Genomic DNA, 15,678 nt, shown 5'->3' on the forward strand with positions numbered 1-15,678 from the left:
CTTCATACTTGAATCAGCCAGGCTCTACATAGCACAAGAGGTCAGCAAATGTCTGCTCATTGGAAGAAGTTCCTCCCAGACACCTTTGCTTCTTCTCTGTCCCATTTCTAAGACTCTGTCTCTAAAGCTCAAGCAGCAAATGCCCATAATTGTTAACTATTATGGGTTGAATCTAGACTTAGTCATGCTTAAAGTAGCAAATCCATTGAAATCAATGAGACTTATGATAATAACAGCTAACTTAAGCCCTGTTGATTTCAATTACTCTACGCATGGCTAAGTCTGGATCCAACCCAGGCTCCAAGAGAAATGTATGCTATCTAATGCTGTGGATGGGTCCTTGCTTTTCCTAGAATTGGAACGTAACACGCATGTTCCGGGAGGCGGATGAGTTCTTCGCCTCGCTTGGCATGATTAGAATGCCACCTGAATTCTGGGAGAGTTCCATGCTGGAGAAGCCAACAGATGGGCGGGAGGTGGTGTGCCATGCATCGGCATGGGACTTCTACAACCGCAAAGACTTCAGGTGCATACTACATATGGCAGCGCCTTACCTAGGAAGCGAAACCAAAGACCTTCTTGGCAGACAACCATGGAGCGTGTTTTGGGTTTAAGTAGATCCTTTAAAAAACATAGATCCTTTAAAAATTGTTTACATAGATCCTTAAAAAAACGCCAGTGCCTAATTTAAGTAATAGCATCTGGCTCAATTTAAGCAGAAGATCTGATTCTTCTCCTAGTTTTGGAAATGACCAGGGTCCTAGGAACATAGCTGGAGGGTGTATTATGTTTCCCATGTGATCTTTAAGATGTATAGACTCTCCTCTATATTTCTCTTTCTATATATGTGTATGTCTGTGTATGAAGTATGTGTGTATATATGCTGTCTCATCTATATATCTATAATTAGTCTCCCTGTCAATGGCAACAAAAGGCACTTAGCAGGACATTAGGTAAACATTCTCCTCCTTCACCAGGGAAATACCAGTGCAATGTGTGCTACTCTTCCCCATATGTTCAGGTGGGGACTGAATTCTGGTGCCGGAAACAGTTTCAGAATTAAGCCCTGTGAACTTGCTCTCTGCTTAATACATAAAGAATATAAACACAAGGAATCTTGACTAGAAATTTGGAATGCATGGGACTCATCTAAATCTACTAAGCATCTAAACTTGTTTCTAAAACCAGTTTACATGACACATTATTCCTGAGAACTATTGTGTTGCAAGAGCATTGAAAGTGTTAAGATCTCCTTGAATCCCGTACAAAACTAAGGAGAAGGGCCATAGTTCCTAGGATTACAGCTGTCCAAGTTAACTAATATAAATTCTGTCTTAACAAGGGGGGCTTTCTTTTCCACTCCTTCTGAAGGCTGCCAGCTCATCCTCCATGTGTAGAAAGGAAGCAGGAACAATCCTTCTTCCAGTCTGCCAAGCAGGTGCCCTATTAACACAATTGATGCATGTAACAGAACCACTATTGCAACCTCACCTCTGTGCTCCATGCTTTGCAGGATAAAGCAGTGCACAACTATCACCATGGAGCAGCTCTTCACAGTACACCATGAGATGGGTCATGTTGAGTACTACCTGCAATATAAGGAGCAACCCATAACCTTCCGCAGTGGAGCCAACCCTGGCTTTCATGAAGCCATCGGGGATGTCATGAGCTTGTCTGTCTCCACCCCCACCCACCTCAAGAAAATTGGGTTGCTCAGCCAAGTTACTCAGGATACAGGTATGGTCGAGGGCTGTGGGTGTTGTAGAACAATGGTGGATGGGTAACCAATAGGGATGATGAGATGTTTTTCAAGGGTCAGATTTCCTGGTGAGATCAGTTGCTTCAGGGTCATGGAACCAGACTTGTATCACTCCAAGGTTTCCCTGCTGCTGAAGAAGAAAGGATCCTAGACTGAATCTCAGAATTTTCCCTCTGTTCTGTATTGATGTTAGAGAAAAGAAAGGCCTTTGCATCCACCCTTCAAGTAGAAAGAGCCCACCTGTTCTTTCTGAACAGCTCAGAGGATGGCTTTGTGCATGCTTAAGGCCTGGTTGCTGCCATGCTTTGGGTTGGAAAGGAATTTTTCTATCAGGTCAGATGGGTGAGTGGTGTTGTTGCCTTTTTCCTGAGGCTTGTGAGTCATTTGCCTGAGTCATCATAAGATACTTACTCTGCAGGAGCTAAGTTGCTCTTGTCTTGTGACACAGGATCAGTGAGGTGGTTCTCTGCAAAGAGCTCAACTGCATAGGCTGATAATCTATTCTTCTCCCAGCTCTTATTCTTCTTCCGTTTCCCGCTTCTTTGCCAGTGCTCCCTAACCTATATCCAAGCAGCTCCAGCTAGGTGAGCCCTCCCTCTTTGGAAGTCCTGCCTAGGGTCTTCTTCCTTCTCTGCCTCACTCTGTTCCTTACAGAGAGCGATATCAACTACCTATTGAAAATGGCTCTGGAGAAGATCGCCTTCCTGCCCTTTGGTTACCTGATAGATCAGTGGCGATGGAACGTCTTCAGTGGGCGCACTCCTCCCAATCGCTACAACTATGACTGGTGGTACCTGAGGTAAAGAACCCCTTGGCAGCGCAAACATGGGGTGTGGAGGGCTGCCACAGTGGGTGAGCAAAGGGAGCAATTATTTCAAGATTCTGTGTGAGGGGAGGGTTTCTGAAGGGTGATTTCAGGTGATAGGACTAGAATTCAATATTGGGAGGGAGGAAATCCATGTTTGCTTGAGGGACCCATAAATCTTCTCAACAACTCTCTCTCTCTCTCTCTGTGATATTTATGTGTGTGAAAGAGGGAGAGATACGAATATGAGTGTGTATGCATGCAAAGTTAAGTGGAAAAATATTTGGGCATTTATTTATTCTTTATAATATATCCCACGTTATAACCTTGAGAGGCTCTCAAAGCAGCTTACAAAAGAATTCTCTCTCACACACAGAAATCACATTCAAGTCTGGTATCAGGAAAGAAATAACATGGTGTCCCTGTGATGCCAGGATTATTCAGGTGGCATTCCTTGCCCGCAACCTTGGTTTTACCTGGTGTTGCCCTTTGGTCTCTCCCTACTAGTTAGCAGAGTCCACTGAGGTCCTCTAAGACAAGGGAATGGGGCTGAACAGCTGGAACTTGCTCAGTCCATGATGGAGACAAATCTCCTCTTGCTGGTAGATAGGCAGATACATTGAGAAAAATATTAATTATTGGAGGAATAAATCAATGCTCCCTAACATACAACCGACCAACTCCAGCTAGGAGAACCCACCATCTTTGGAAGTCCTTCTTCCTTTCTGCCTCACTCTGTTCCTTGCAGAGTGATATGTTGGATGGATATTGATTGACCATGATTTCTAGTTCATTCCTTTCTTCATACCACTTCCACTTATCTCAGTCTTTCTTGCCTGCCCTGCTTAGGGCAAAACTAGACGTACCCTGTGATGTTTAGTAAGGGAAATGGGTGGTGTGATGTCATCACATCATGTACTCCCCCAACAGCCAACAATGTCGGGTGGAGGCAGAGAAGTGCACAACTTGATATAACAGGAAAGAAGGGGAAACTAGATGCAAGGTAACTGCATCCCGGCGATCGATTTCAAATCTAGATCTGCCATAAGACCAAACCATTTGAAGTCTGCTCATGCTCATTCTAGAGACTTGTGCTGATGCTGTTCATTTCTTCTCTGCACGGCTAACTTTTTTCCAGAACAAAATACCAGGGAATTTGCCCTCCTATTGCAAGAGATGAAACCAACTTTGACCCCGGTGCTAAATTTCATATCCCTGGCAACACACCTTACATCAGGTACTGGGAGCTGAAAGAGCTGGGGATTGGGAGATGTGTAAATAAGACATGGGCAGTGTCATTGCAGTGCTTGAGAGAGGCTTATTCATGCCTTTGTTATTCATGGATACGGGAAGCCTGGCAATGCTCCGTGGGGTTGAAAGAACAGAAATAATAGATCTGAGGTGGTACAGGAAGGTTCTGTAGGATTACCCCCCCCCCAATGAACTTTGAATTTAGCCTTTAGTGCAGGGGTGGGGAACCTTTGGTCCTCCAGATGTTGTTGGACTCCAACTCCCCCCAGACAGAATGGCCCATAGTTGGGGGTCATGGAAGTTGTATTCCAGCAACATCTGAAGGGCTACAGGTTTCTTCCCCCCATTTTAGCAATTAGAAATGGTGCCAAGGTGCAGAGGGTTGTCTTTTACATTCTGCCTTCAGAAACAGAGTTTTGTCCAGTATGGAAAAAAAATCTTACTCAGAATAGACCCATGAAAATGAATTTGTCGTGTCAGTTAACTTCAGTGGGTCTACTCCAAGTAGGACTAGCACTGTGTTTTTTTCTGTTTGGATGGATATTTTGCTTTGTTTTGTCTGGGGCAGGTACTTTGTCAGTTTCATCCTGCAATTCCAGTTCCACAAGGCCCTTTGCCAAGCTGCCAACCACACTGGCGATCTTCATACCTGTGACATCTACCAATCTAAAGAAGCTGGACAGAAGCTCAGGTAAAAGCAGAGGGAGAAAGGAAAGTGGCAAGGAGTGGGGGGGGGGCAACCGCTTGGTGAAGGATCCTCAGCATAGTGGTGTTTTCTGTTCCTGCCATTCTGATGTGAGGAGAAGGGAAACAGCTGTGAAATGCTAGAGTGTTGCAACATGCAGACCTGGGGAGTGTGATCACTTATGCATGGTCACCTAGGTTGCATTGGGGATCCCCTGATCTAGTCATGGCATGGTGTGCATGCCAATGGGCAGTTAGTTACCCATCAGCATGTAGATGCTCAAGTGCCCTGTGAAAAATGTGGCCATGGAAACATACAGACCTGAAGAGAGACCTTCAAAGTATCCTCACTCCCACCCTTCAATGGTAGGGTGTCTAAGACATCTGTCATGTTTGTGGGATGGCCATCCTGCCTCCAGGGAAGCAGATTCTAAAAGGTTGAACTGGGTTATCAAATTCAACCATCCCCATCACTCCAAATAACCATATAATGCAGAGCATCTTCTGTCACAAGCAAAGAGCAGCATTAAAGGAAGTGTAGAGCAACAAGCTCCCAACATTTCCAGGCTGTGTGAGTTCCGTTGAAAGCTATCCAGGGCTGGCACCAGGATGGAGGGGGGCCCCGGCCAAAGCACCTCCTCTGTTGGTGGTCCCTGGAAGACTTACCTGGCTGTGGTGGTGGTAGGCAGCTATGCTCCAAGCACCACTGGGTGGTTGGGAGCTGCCATTTTAATTTCCCACAATGCCCTGGAGGCATGCCATGCTTGCAGCATTGTGGAAAATTGAAATGGTAGCTAGACCCAGTCACTCAGGGCACCAGGCCTCAAAAAACCCACCCACCCACATTTTTGGAAAAGGGGGTATTGGAGCCCTGGCCGCTGCCCAGAAATGGCAGGTGCTGGCACTGGTGCCAGTTTTTATTGTCTGGTTGCTGGCTGCTTTGGCAGATGTGGTAAGAAAGACCAAAAATGGCAAGACTTCCTCAAGTCCTTTGTGTGGTGGGGGAGTACACAGAGGGTGGACACTGGAGAAGTCTGGTCTCACATGGGTCTTCCACAGTGGATATCCCCTCGTGAGTAGCTGTGTGTATATCACTGTCCCTTCCTCTCTTTGTCTTTTTCACTGCAGTGAGGCACTGAGGACTGGATCTTCCCAGCCCTGGCAGGATATTCTCCAACAACTCACTGGCACAAATAAGATGGATGCTACGGCACTGCTGGAATATTTCAGCCCTGTTACTCTGTGGCTGCAAGAGCAGAACAGGCGAACCAATGAAACGCTGGGCTGGCCAGACTTTGAGTGGCGTCCCCCCATCCCAGAGGGCTACCCAGAAGGCCTTGGTAAACTTTCAAGGCACAAAATCACGGGAGGAGGCCCATGGGAGGGTAGATTCACGATGGCCCTGATTATTGGGCTTTAACTGTAATAAGTCTCCAAAGAGCAAGAGGTACCACATGGCTACCTCTCTGCTTGGCTTCACTGTTGGAGCAGGGCCATTATAATCCACAGGGGGTGCTCTGTTGTTTTATACTTTACAATAGGAGATAGGAATGGAAGTAGGGTCCCTCACATAAACAGGGTAACAACATAAGACATCTGACCAGGAAGAAATGGCTGGTGCAGCTGGAATATGTAGTGGTTGTTGCTTTGTTTGACTGTGGGATTCGAATGGCCATGAAAACCCTGGGCAGCAACTAGCTTCACTGCAGGATGATTTTTGGGGTCACCAGGAGTGGAGAGATAGTGGGCCAAGATTTCCTTCTAAAATTGTCAAGCCACAACTGTTGCTCCTTCAAGTACCTGCTCTTTTGTCTCTGGGCTGGCACTTGTTAGGGCTCAGGAGCCAGGCAGCAGCCCTCCAAGAGTGAGATTTGGTTTGAGAAGGGACTAGTTGCTGACTTGGCTTCTACTGCTAAGGGGTGCAGCCCTTATCAACCCAACATGAGACCAGCTGATATGTCTCTACTGATGAGGAGTGCAACGCTTATCCGCATCATGTGACCAGCTGTCCAACTGACAGAGTTCCATGCTTCTGATGTAACAGATAAATTGGAAGGTGGGCTGTGTTGCTGCCTGGTGAATTGACTGAACTGTGGATTCTAGAATGTGGGCATCTCCATCAGTGTGCTCATTTTAACCTCCCAATGAGCAAAGGCAGATGCTCAGCTAGTACCTACTTACCACTCATCTGCTGGCTCCTCCAAACATTTCTCTTTAAGGGGACAGGAATGCCAGAAAATGGAGGTGGCTCAGGTGGGTCCATAGAGTTACCAGGGCTCAATCCTGGAATGTGTTTTAACTGACAGGCTTTGGTCCTGGGAGGGGCTTAGGGCCTCTGAGCATGTTCAGAATGCCTTGCCTACATCACTGAGTAACAACAGCCAGTACCGATACTTCTTAAACAGGGAGGGGGTTCTGATTCCAGCAGAGAGGGTAAAATGTCCACCTAGATCCTGGGAACCTGGGACCTCTCTCTTTAGATATTAGGTGCTGGGAGACTTCATGCTTGACTAAATGGAAGAAGAAAGGGAGGCAAGTTAATTCCCCTACCTTCTTCAATGTTCTGTTTCCCCCCCCCATCCCCACCACCTTGACCTTTTCCAGATAAAATAACTGATGAAACAGCGGCCAAAACATTCTTGGCAGAGTACAACAGCACAGCCGAAGTGGTCTGGAATGCTTACACAGAGGCCTCTTGGACGTACAACACCAACATCACAGAGAACAACAGGCAGATCATGGTAGGAGAGCCAACATGGGATGGGAGGGATGGGGGAGACATTTGATTCAGTTCACATTTAAGGGTGAAATTCACAGTTTCCAAAGCAATATACGAACCAAAACACAGAAGTGTTTCAAAGTGCACAAGTCTTGCAGTGGGCAGAGCTACAGCTTCAGAGTGGTTGAACAATCAGTTCTTTTCCCCAGGGAACTCTGGGGACTGTAACTCTGTGAGAATAGGAGTCTCCTAACAACTCTCAGGACCCTTCACAAGCTACACTTCCCAGGATTCTTTGGGGGAAGCCATGGCAGTTTAAAGTGGTATGATACTGCTTTGAATGTATAGTGCAGATGGGGCCTAAGGGAGAGCTGACAAAATAAACGTCATAAGATTTTTGATGTGGTAGTGAAGAAGGCCCTAGGGGATGGGAATGTCTTACTGTTGCTGCTTTTCCAACTACTGGTTTATAAAGGTTCCATAGGTGCCATGGGGGTAACAACTCTCCTCCCTGGGAGTGTTCTGCTCAGCACCCAGACCCAGCTAGTATCAGATGCATTACTCTTAGGAGGCAGAGCATCCCCTCATCTGGGCAGTTGGACCATCCATAGGATTACCGATTTAAACCTACTAGGACTCATTGGGCTTGAGCTTTGCATACACTGAAGACTGCTGTATGTTCCAATTTGCTCTTTAAGATCCCCCAAGAAACTAACCTTGGCTACTCCATCTGTCCACCAAATATGTACCATGAGAGGCAAAAAGGTGGTTTGGGGGGGGGAAGGGCTAGTCCACAACTCTGGAACAACCTTCTGTTGAATAACTGTCCAGGCCTGAGCATTTTCTGGAAATGATACAAGATCATCTTGCTCGGGCTCATTTTAACATCTGCTGTTAAGCAGTAACTTTAAATGAATGTTTTGTTTGTCATTTTATTGGGTTCTCTCTCTTTTTTAAAAAACTAGATCATAGAATTGTAGAGTTGGAAGGGGCCTATAAGGCCATCACATCCAACCCCTTGCTCAATGCAGGAATCCAAATTAAAGCATACCTGACAGGTGGCTGTCCAGCTGCCTCAGTGTTGGAGATGATGGTAGGGAGCAGGGAGAACTTGGTTTAGTTTGCATCTTAATGCAAACCTTTCAAATTTGCATTTTACAAACTAATGCACTAACCGAAAAACAACATTCCTTTGAAATTCACACTTCTCCTAATTTTGTGATGTAGTTATCAAACCAAAGAGTGTGTACAAAAATGCATGTATTAGTGAAAATAATGTACAAAATGCATTTTATTAGGGGTAAATTGCTTGCAAAAATGCATATGCTAGGCATAACTACGTATAAAAAGTGTTATATTAGGATAAACACACATGACAATGCATACAAATTTTCATACAGACAAAAATTATGCAGATGTATTCAAAAGTGGTGTGGCCTGAACTTCAGACTAGAAAAATAAGAAACTGAGATAAACAGAAATTGACATATTCATCATCCCTAGATTATGGTGTTAGTAGTGTTGTTTGCCCTGAGCTCAAGGAAATAGCGTGGGCTAGATCAAAGTGCTGGAGCTGGAGGATAGGCTCATCTATTTTTCCTCTTTGATACAATTAAGTTAGGCTAAAGTTGTCCCTTTCTCCTCTTCCTTCCAAATGCGTCTTCCAGTTAGAAAAGAACATGGAAATGTCAAACCACACCTTGCGGTATGGACTCCAGGCTCGGGCGTTTGATCCCACTGATTTCAAGGACCCCAGTATAAAACGTATTCTGAAGAAACTGAGTGACATAGAGCGGGCAGCTCTACCTGAAGCAGAGCTGAGGGAGGTGAGAATCAACCCCTTAGACCTTTTATGGTGCTACTAAACATTTTTTAAATGACATAATTGTGGAATTGTTAGAATTGAATTCCGTTAGATTAACATCTGAAAGTCTTGCCTTTCCTTTGATCCCCCTTCTCTGTTATCTGAGACCGTTACCTAGATCTATTCTTTTTTTATTTTGAACTTTTAAAGGGCCTAAATACATTTTGCATGGAATTGAATTCCAGTATTCATTCATTCATTCATTCATTCATTCATTCATTCATTCATTCAGGGGAAGCCTCTTTGAGCAGAGACAAGTTTGACTGGGGAAAGTATAAATACCACTTTTTGTGCTCAAAATTGCCTCCTCCTGAATTAGAAAAAAATGGGTGATTTGGGGTTCAGTTACACATATTAACTTTCTGAAGAAATTCTCTCTGAATCCTTTGGACCCAACTAAAAACAGGCCATTTGTAACTTACTTTTTTGGGTTGCATGGTGGCTAATAGACTAGTCAGTTACAGGTGCTCTTGGATGTTTATTTGGAACCATTTATACCTGACTTTAGACCTGGTTTGGGGACAGAAACTACCTTGGTTGTGCTGATGGGCAATCGTCATTGGGGATCCACAGGTGGCTGTGTGTCTCTGTTGATTACCCTGGACTTCTGAGTGGCTTCCAATACCATCAGCCAAGGTAATCTTCTGAGATGCTTAGCTAGGTTTGGAGTAGGAGGTACTACTTTGCAGAGTTTCTGCTCCTACCTGTGAGACAGATTCTAGAAGGTGGTACTGGGATTCTCCTGCTCCCCCTCCTTGCTCAGGTATCTGGAGCCAGCAATGGACTAGATGAGGGATGATAAACTGAAGTTCAATCCAGATAAGACAGAAATGTTGATTAGGAAGTAGAAAGATAGGTGTATTCTAGATGGGGTTGTACTTCCCTGGAGGAGCCAGTTTGCAGCATGTGGGTGGGTACTCCTGGATCTAGAATCATAGAATAGTAGAGTTGGGAGGGGCCTATAAGGCCATCAAGTCCAACCCCCTGCTCAATGCAGGAATCCAAATCAAAGCATTCCTGACAGATGGCTGTCCAGCTGCCTCTTGAATGCCTCCAGTGTCAGATAGCCCACTACCTCTCTAGGTAATTGATTCTATTGTCATATGGCTAACAGTTAGGAAGTTTTTCCTGATGTCCAGTCAAAATCTGGCTTCCTGCAACTTGAGCCTATTATTCCATGTCCTGCACTCTGGGATGATCGAGAAGAGGTCCTAAAAAGATCTAAATCTGCTGCTGGAGTCTCCAATGGCAGCTGATGCTAGAAGTGCCCTTTTTTGGTGTGTGCTGGCTGTACTGTCAACAAGGATCTTACTTCCTTGATACATGCCTTGGAAACCTCTACTGTAGCACACTTTATGTGGGGCTACTTTTGGAAACTGTAAAAACTTACAGATGGTCCAGGATGCCAACAGGATTCCTGAATGGCGCTGGCAGGGCAGACCATTTGCACTGGTTTTGTAAGACCTGCACTGGTTACCATTTGGTTTCCAAGCACAGATCAATGTGCTGGATTTCATCTTTAAAGCCCTACATGGTCTGGGCTTTGAAGGGACATCTCCTCTCATAAGCCCCCATCTGTGTATTGAGATCTTCTGAGGATAAGGTGGCTTCCGGGAAGTGGTGCTGGCTGGTGGTTGTCTCTGAGGGAGCTCTGCCTCAGAGGAAGCTTTTTTCAGGTTAAAAGCCAGCCAAGAGGAATCTTGGACTGGCTTAAATGTTCTCCAAGGTATAGGAGAACCGATCAGATCTTCCACAAGACTTCGTTGAGCTGTCGGCGGCTGGAATTGATCAGGAAATTCCTGAGATAAGAAGGCAAGCCGATCGGCTGAAGACGGAGTCAGGAATTCCACGCAAGCTGAACTGGAATAAAGCGAAGCGTTTTTTCTTCTCTCAAAAAAAAACGTTCTTAACCAGCGAGCCCACTTCTGCCTAAACCTTATCATTCGGCTTAAATTACTGCAATAAAAGGGATTTGTTTATGAATCAGCAATTGAGAAACCTGGGTGAGTCATACTTTTTCTCTTTTAAATATAATTAAGGAAGAAAGAAAATATAAACAACTTATATACTTTTTTTACGACAAAAAGCTGGCTTGAATTTGGACTTTTAAAGTTTAAAAACGGATGAGAGGTAATTATTATATTTTGGACTATTTTTCTCTTTGGACTATTTCTTGTTGGATGAATCCGCTGCTCGTATATGCTACTAATTGTTTAGTCTTGGCAACCAGAATTGTTTTGCATTCTTGGAAGCAGATAAGGACTGTGTTGTGCTGGCTGGATTTCAATAATAGGCCTGGAATATTAACTCTTCTTTTTGGTGGAGGGAAAAAAAGAAAAGAAATAGACTGCCCTTAGGTTCTGAAACAGTGATTAATATTAGAAATTAAAGGCCTCTTTTTGAAAATGACAACTAAAAAAACAACCAAGGCCCAGGGGCGAAGAGGTTCTATTGATACACAGGAAGAGGATATACCCCCAGAAATGTTTCAAAAAATAATGGAAGGGATTAATGCTATAAAACAGGAAATGAAACAGGAAATGAAAACTGAATTGACAGATATAAAAGACTATATTAAAACACAAGTGGATGAGATTAAAGGGACAATTGGGCAAATAAAGGAAGATGCAAAAAATACTAAAGAAAAGGTACAAACCTTGGAGAATAGAACAGATATACTAAATCTGGAACTAGAAAAAAATTTGGACTATTTAGCTGTGACTGAAATGAGAAATAAAGAGCATTGTTTGAGATTCCGTGCAATCCCTGAGGAAACAGGTGAAGACATTAGAGATAAAATTGTTAATGCTTTAGTAAAATTTCTGGACTTGAATGAAGATAGGATGGAATTTGAAATAGACAAAGTTTATAGAATTAACTCCAGATATGCAACAATGAAAAAAATTCCAAGAGATGTGCTTGTTCATTTCGTAAAGAAGACGACCAGAGATATGGTTTTACAGCAACACTTTAAATATACCTTTAAAATTGATGGTAAGGAAATACTGGTGATGAAGGAAATTCCTATTAGACTTTTACGTAAGAGAAAAGAATATGCTTTCCTTACAGAAAAACTTAAGCAATGCAAAATTCAATTTAGGTGGGACGTTCCAGAAGGAGTGATTTTTACATTCAGACAACAGAAATACAGACTGAATACTGTTCAAAAAGCAAGGGACTTCTTGAGAAAAGCTTCAAAAGATATGGAAGAAGATAAACTCAAAGATATGGATATAGTTCCTGGGAAACAAAGTCAACAAGGATATGCAGAGGAGGGGAAGGAAGATGATGGATCAAAAGGAGCATCAGGCAAATTTTAAAATACACGCTTAATGATGGATTACAAATACCTAACTTGGAATATAAATGGAGCCAACACGGCGCAGAAGAGAAAGAAAGTGTTTCATTATTTGAAAAAATTAAAATTGGATATAATTTGTTTACAAGAAACTCATATTCAGAAGAAAGATTCCAAATATTTGATTTGTAAAAATTTGGGTGAAGAATTTATTTCAGCTGGACCAAAAAAAAAAAATGGAGTTGTTCTCTATATTAACCCACAATTGCTTCCTAAATTGGTATTATTGGACGATAGTGGTAGATTTGTGGGGGTTGAAATTACTTTACAAGGTACAAACATTTTGATAGTGGGTATTTATGCCCCCAATGAAGATAAAACAAGGTTTTATACAGGACTTATGGAAAAATTGTCAGAGTTTTCATATGAGCATTGGTGTGTCATGGGTGACTGGAATGGGGTAATCTCACCAAAAATTGATAGGCTTTCTGAAAAAAATATCAAAGAGACACAAGGTAAATTACCGAAGATTTGTTTTGAACTCATGGAACATTTAGAATTGGTGGATACCTGGAGATATATAAATGATAATGCAAAGGAATTTACTTATTTTTCAGAAAGACATAAAACATTTTCGAGGATTGATATGATTTGGATGTCAAAAATTTTAGCGAAGGATATTTTTAAAATGGATATATTACCAAAAACTTTTTCGGACCACAATCCTGTGATATTAACTTTAAAAAAAAAAAATCTTGGATTTAGATGGAGACTAAATGAATCTTTATTACAGAATGATAAAGTAGTACAAGAATGTAAGAAGAAATTAAAGGAGTTCTTTGAATATAATTTATATAAAGGAACAAGTGAAAATATTGTTTGGGATACTAGTAAGGCATTTATGAGGGGATACTTTATTAAATGTAATTCTGAATTAAAAAAAAAGAAACAACAGAAAATGCAATTAATTTTGGAAGAAATAAAACAAAAAGAGGAAGAATTGAAAAAGAATCCAGCTAAAGTTTCTATTGTAAATCAAATTAAAATGTTACAGAAGCAAGTATCAATGTTGACAGTTAGAGAAATTGAAAGGAAATTAAATTTTGCTAAACAAAGGACTTTTGAATTTGCAAATAAACCTGGGAAATGGTTAGCATATAAATTAAGAAAAGAACGTCAAAAAAATATTATTTTAAAGATACAAGAAGGAGATGAGACGCTGACAGATAATGTAAAAATCAAAAAGATTTTTCATCAATATTACTCAACATTGTATAAGTGTCAAGAAATTCCATCTGAAAAAATAGAAGAGTATTTATCTAAACAGAATTTGCCGAAAATTACAGATTTTCAGAGACAAGTTATTAATGGCCCTATTACGTCAAGAGAGATATCTGAAGCTATAAATAAAATCAAATTAGGAAAGGCGCCAGGACCAGATGGGCTATCTGCAATGTATTATAAATGTTTGGAGGAAGAACTCTTGCTACCCTTACAGTCTACAATGAATTCTATTTTGCAAGAGGGAAAGATACCGGATAGTTGGAAAAATGCTAATATAACATTAATACCTAAAGAGGACCAAGACTTAACTAAAACAAAAAATTATCGGCCAATATCTCTACTGAATAATGACTATAAAATTTTTACAATGATTTTGGCTGAAAGATTGAAAATAATATTGCAACAATTTATTCAGGAAGATCAATCAGGGTTTTTACCTAAAAGACAATTACGTGACAACGTCAGGAATGTTTTGAATGTGTTGGAATATTTAGAACAACGAAATGATAAACAAGCAGCTTTGATTTTTTTAGATGCTGAAAAAGCATTTGATAATTTGAATTGGAAATTTATGTTCCAGGTTTTGGAGCAAATGGATTTTGGAGACAACTTTATAAAATGGATCAGATCGATTTATACATCACAGAAGGCCCAGATAATTGTTAATGGAGACTTAACGGATTCATGTGAAATACAAAAGGGTACAAGACAGGGATGTCCATTATCTCCCCTTCTATTTATTCTGGTTTTAGAAGTGCTGCTTAGAGATATAAGGCAAGATAAAAGGATTTCGGGATTAAAAATAAAAAAAGAAGAATATAAATTGAGAGCATTTGCTGATGATTTGATAATTGTACTAGAAAACCCTTTGGAAGGAATTCATATATTGATGGACAAATTAAAAGAATTTGGACCGTTAGCAGGATTTAAGATCAACAATCAAAAAACAAAGATGTTGGTGAAAAATTTAACTTTAAGGGAACAGAAAGAGTTAATGGACAAGACAGATTTTACAATAGAAAAAAAGTTGAAATATCTAGGCATCATCATGACAAATAAAAACTCAAAGCTGTTTCATAATAATTACGAAAAATTATGGACAGAGATTAAGAAAGACTTGCTAAGATGGGATAAACTACAACTGTCATTAATGGGTAGAATATCTGTGATAAAAATGAATGTATTACCGAGAATGATGTTTTTGTTTCAAACAATACCTGTAATATCCTCTGATTTACCTTTTAAACAATGGCAAAAAGATATTTCTAAATTTGTATGGCAAGGAAAAAAACCAAGAGTTAAATTTAAATTACTTCAAGACGCTAAAGAAAGAGGAGGACTGGGATTACCAAATTTGAGACTTTATTTTGCTGCCTGCTGTTTAGTCTGGATAAAGGAATGGATCTTATTGAGGAATAAAAGACTATTGGATTTGGAGGGCCACAATCTGAAGTGGGGATGGCATGGATATCTATGGTATGACAAAGTAAAAGTAAACGTAGACTTTAACAATCATTTTATAAGACGTTCTCTGTTGAAAATATGGAATAGATACAAACCAAGGTTTTATTCGAAAATACCATTATGTGTCTCAAGTCAAGAAGCGTTTTATAGAAGAGAAATGTCTGGAAAAGAGAAATGGTTAACTTATCAAGAACTATTAGAAAATGTACATGGAGAATACACAATGAAAGAGAGAGAACAATTGATAAAGGAAGGATATAGTTTTCATTGGTTTGCCTATTTACAATTGTTAGAAAGATATAAAATGGACAAGAAAATGTATGGGTTTGAAATAAGTAAATCTGATTTTGAAATAGGTTTGTATACAAATGATGAAAACATAATTGCAAAAATGTATAAACTTTTATTGAAAATGGATATGGAGGAAGAACAAGTACAAGAGTGCATGGTAAAGTGGGCAAAAAATTTTGGTCATAATATACAAATGGATCAATGGGAAAATATGTGGAAAAAAGGCTTGAAATTTACATTATGTTATAATCTTAAAGAA

At 41.0% G+C, this 15,678-nt stretch overlaps 1 protein-coding gene across 2 annotated transcripts in view; it reads left to right on the plus strand.

Moving 5' to 3' along the window:
- Window positions 1–15,678, plus strand: part of ACE (angiotensin I converting enzyme) — a 72,293-nt gene that overhangs the window by 39,739 nt on the left and 16,876 nt on the right. For both annotated transcript variants that reach the window (XM_061588235.1, XM_061588236.1), the window contains exons 7-14: window positions 354–526; window positions 1,514–1,737; window positions 2,414–2,558; window positions 3,703–3,801; window positions 4,384–4,506; window positions 5,628–5,839; window positions 7,104–7,240; window positions 8,886–9,044. In XM_061588235.1, the coding sequence (XP_061444219.1) occupies window positions 354–526; window positions 1,514–1,737; window positions 2,414–2,558; window positions 3,703–3,801; window positions 4,384–4,506; window positions 5,628–5,839; window positions 7,104–7,240; window positions 8,886–9,044 (1,272 nt within the window). The remainder of the gene's footprint in view (window positions 1–353; window positions 527–1,513; window positions 1,738–2,413; window positions 2,559–3,702; window positions 3,802–4,383; window positions 4,507–5,627; window positions 5,840–7,103; window positions 7,241–8,885; window positions 9,045–15,678) is intronic.

This window comes from Rhineura floridana, chromosome 11 (genome assembly GCF_030035675.1).
Source record: "Rhineura floridana isolate rRhiFlo1 chromosome 11, rRhiFlo1.hap2, whole genome shotgun sequence".
Taxonomy (NCBI): Eukaryota; Metazoa; Chordata; class Lepidosauria; order Squamata; family Rhineuridae; genus Rhineura; species Rhineura floridana.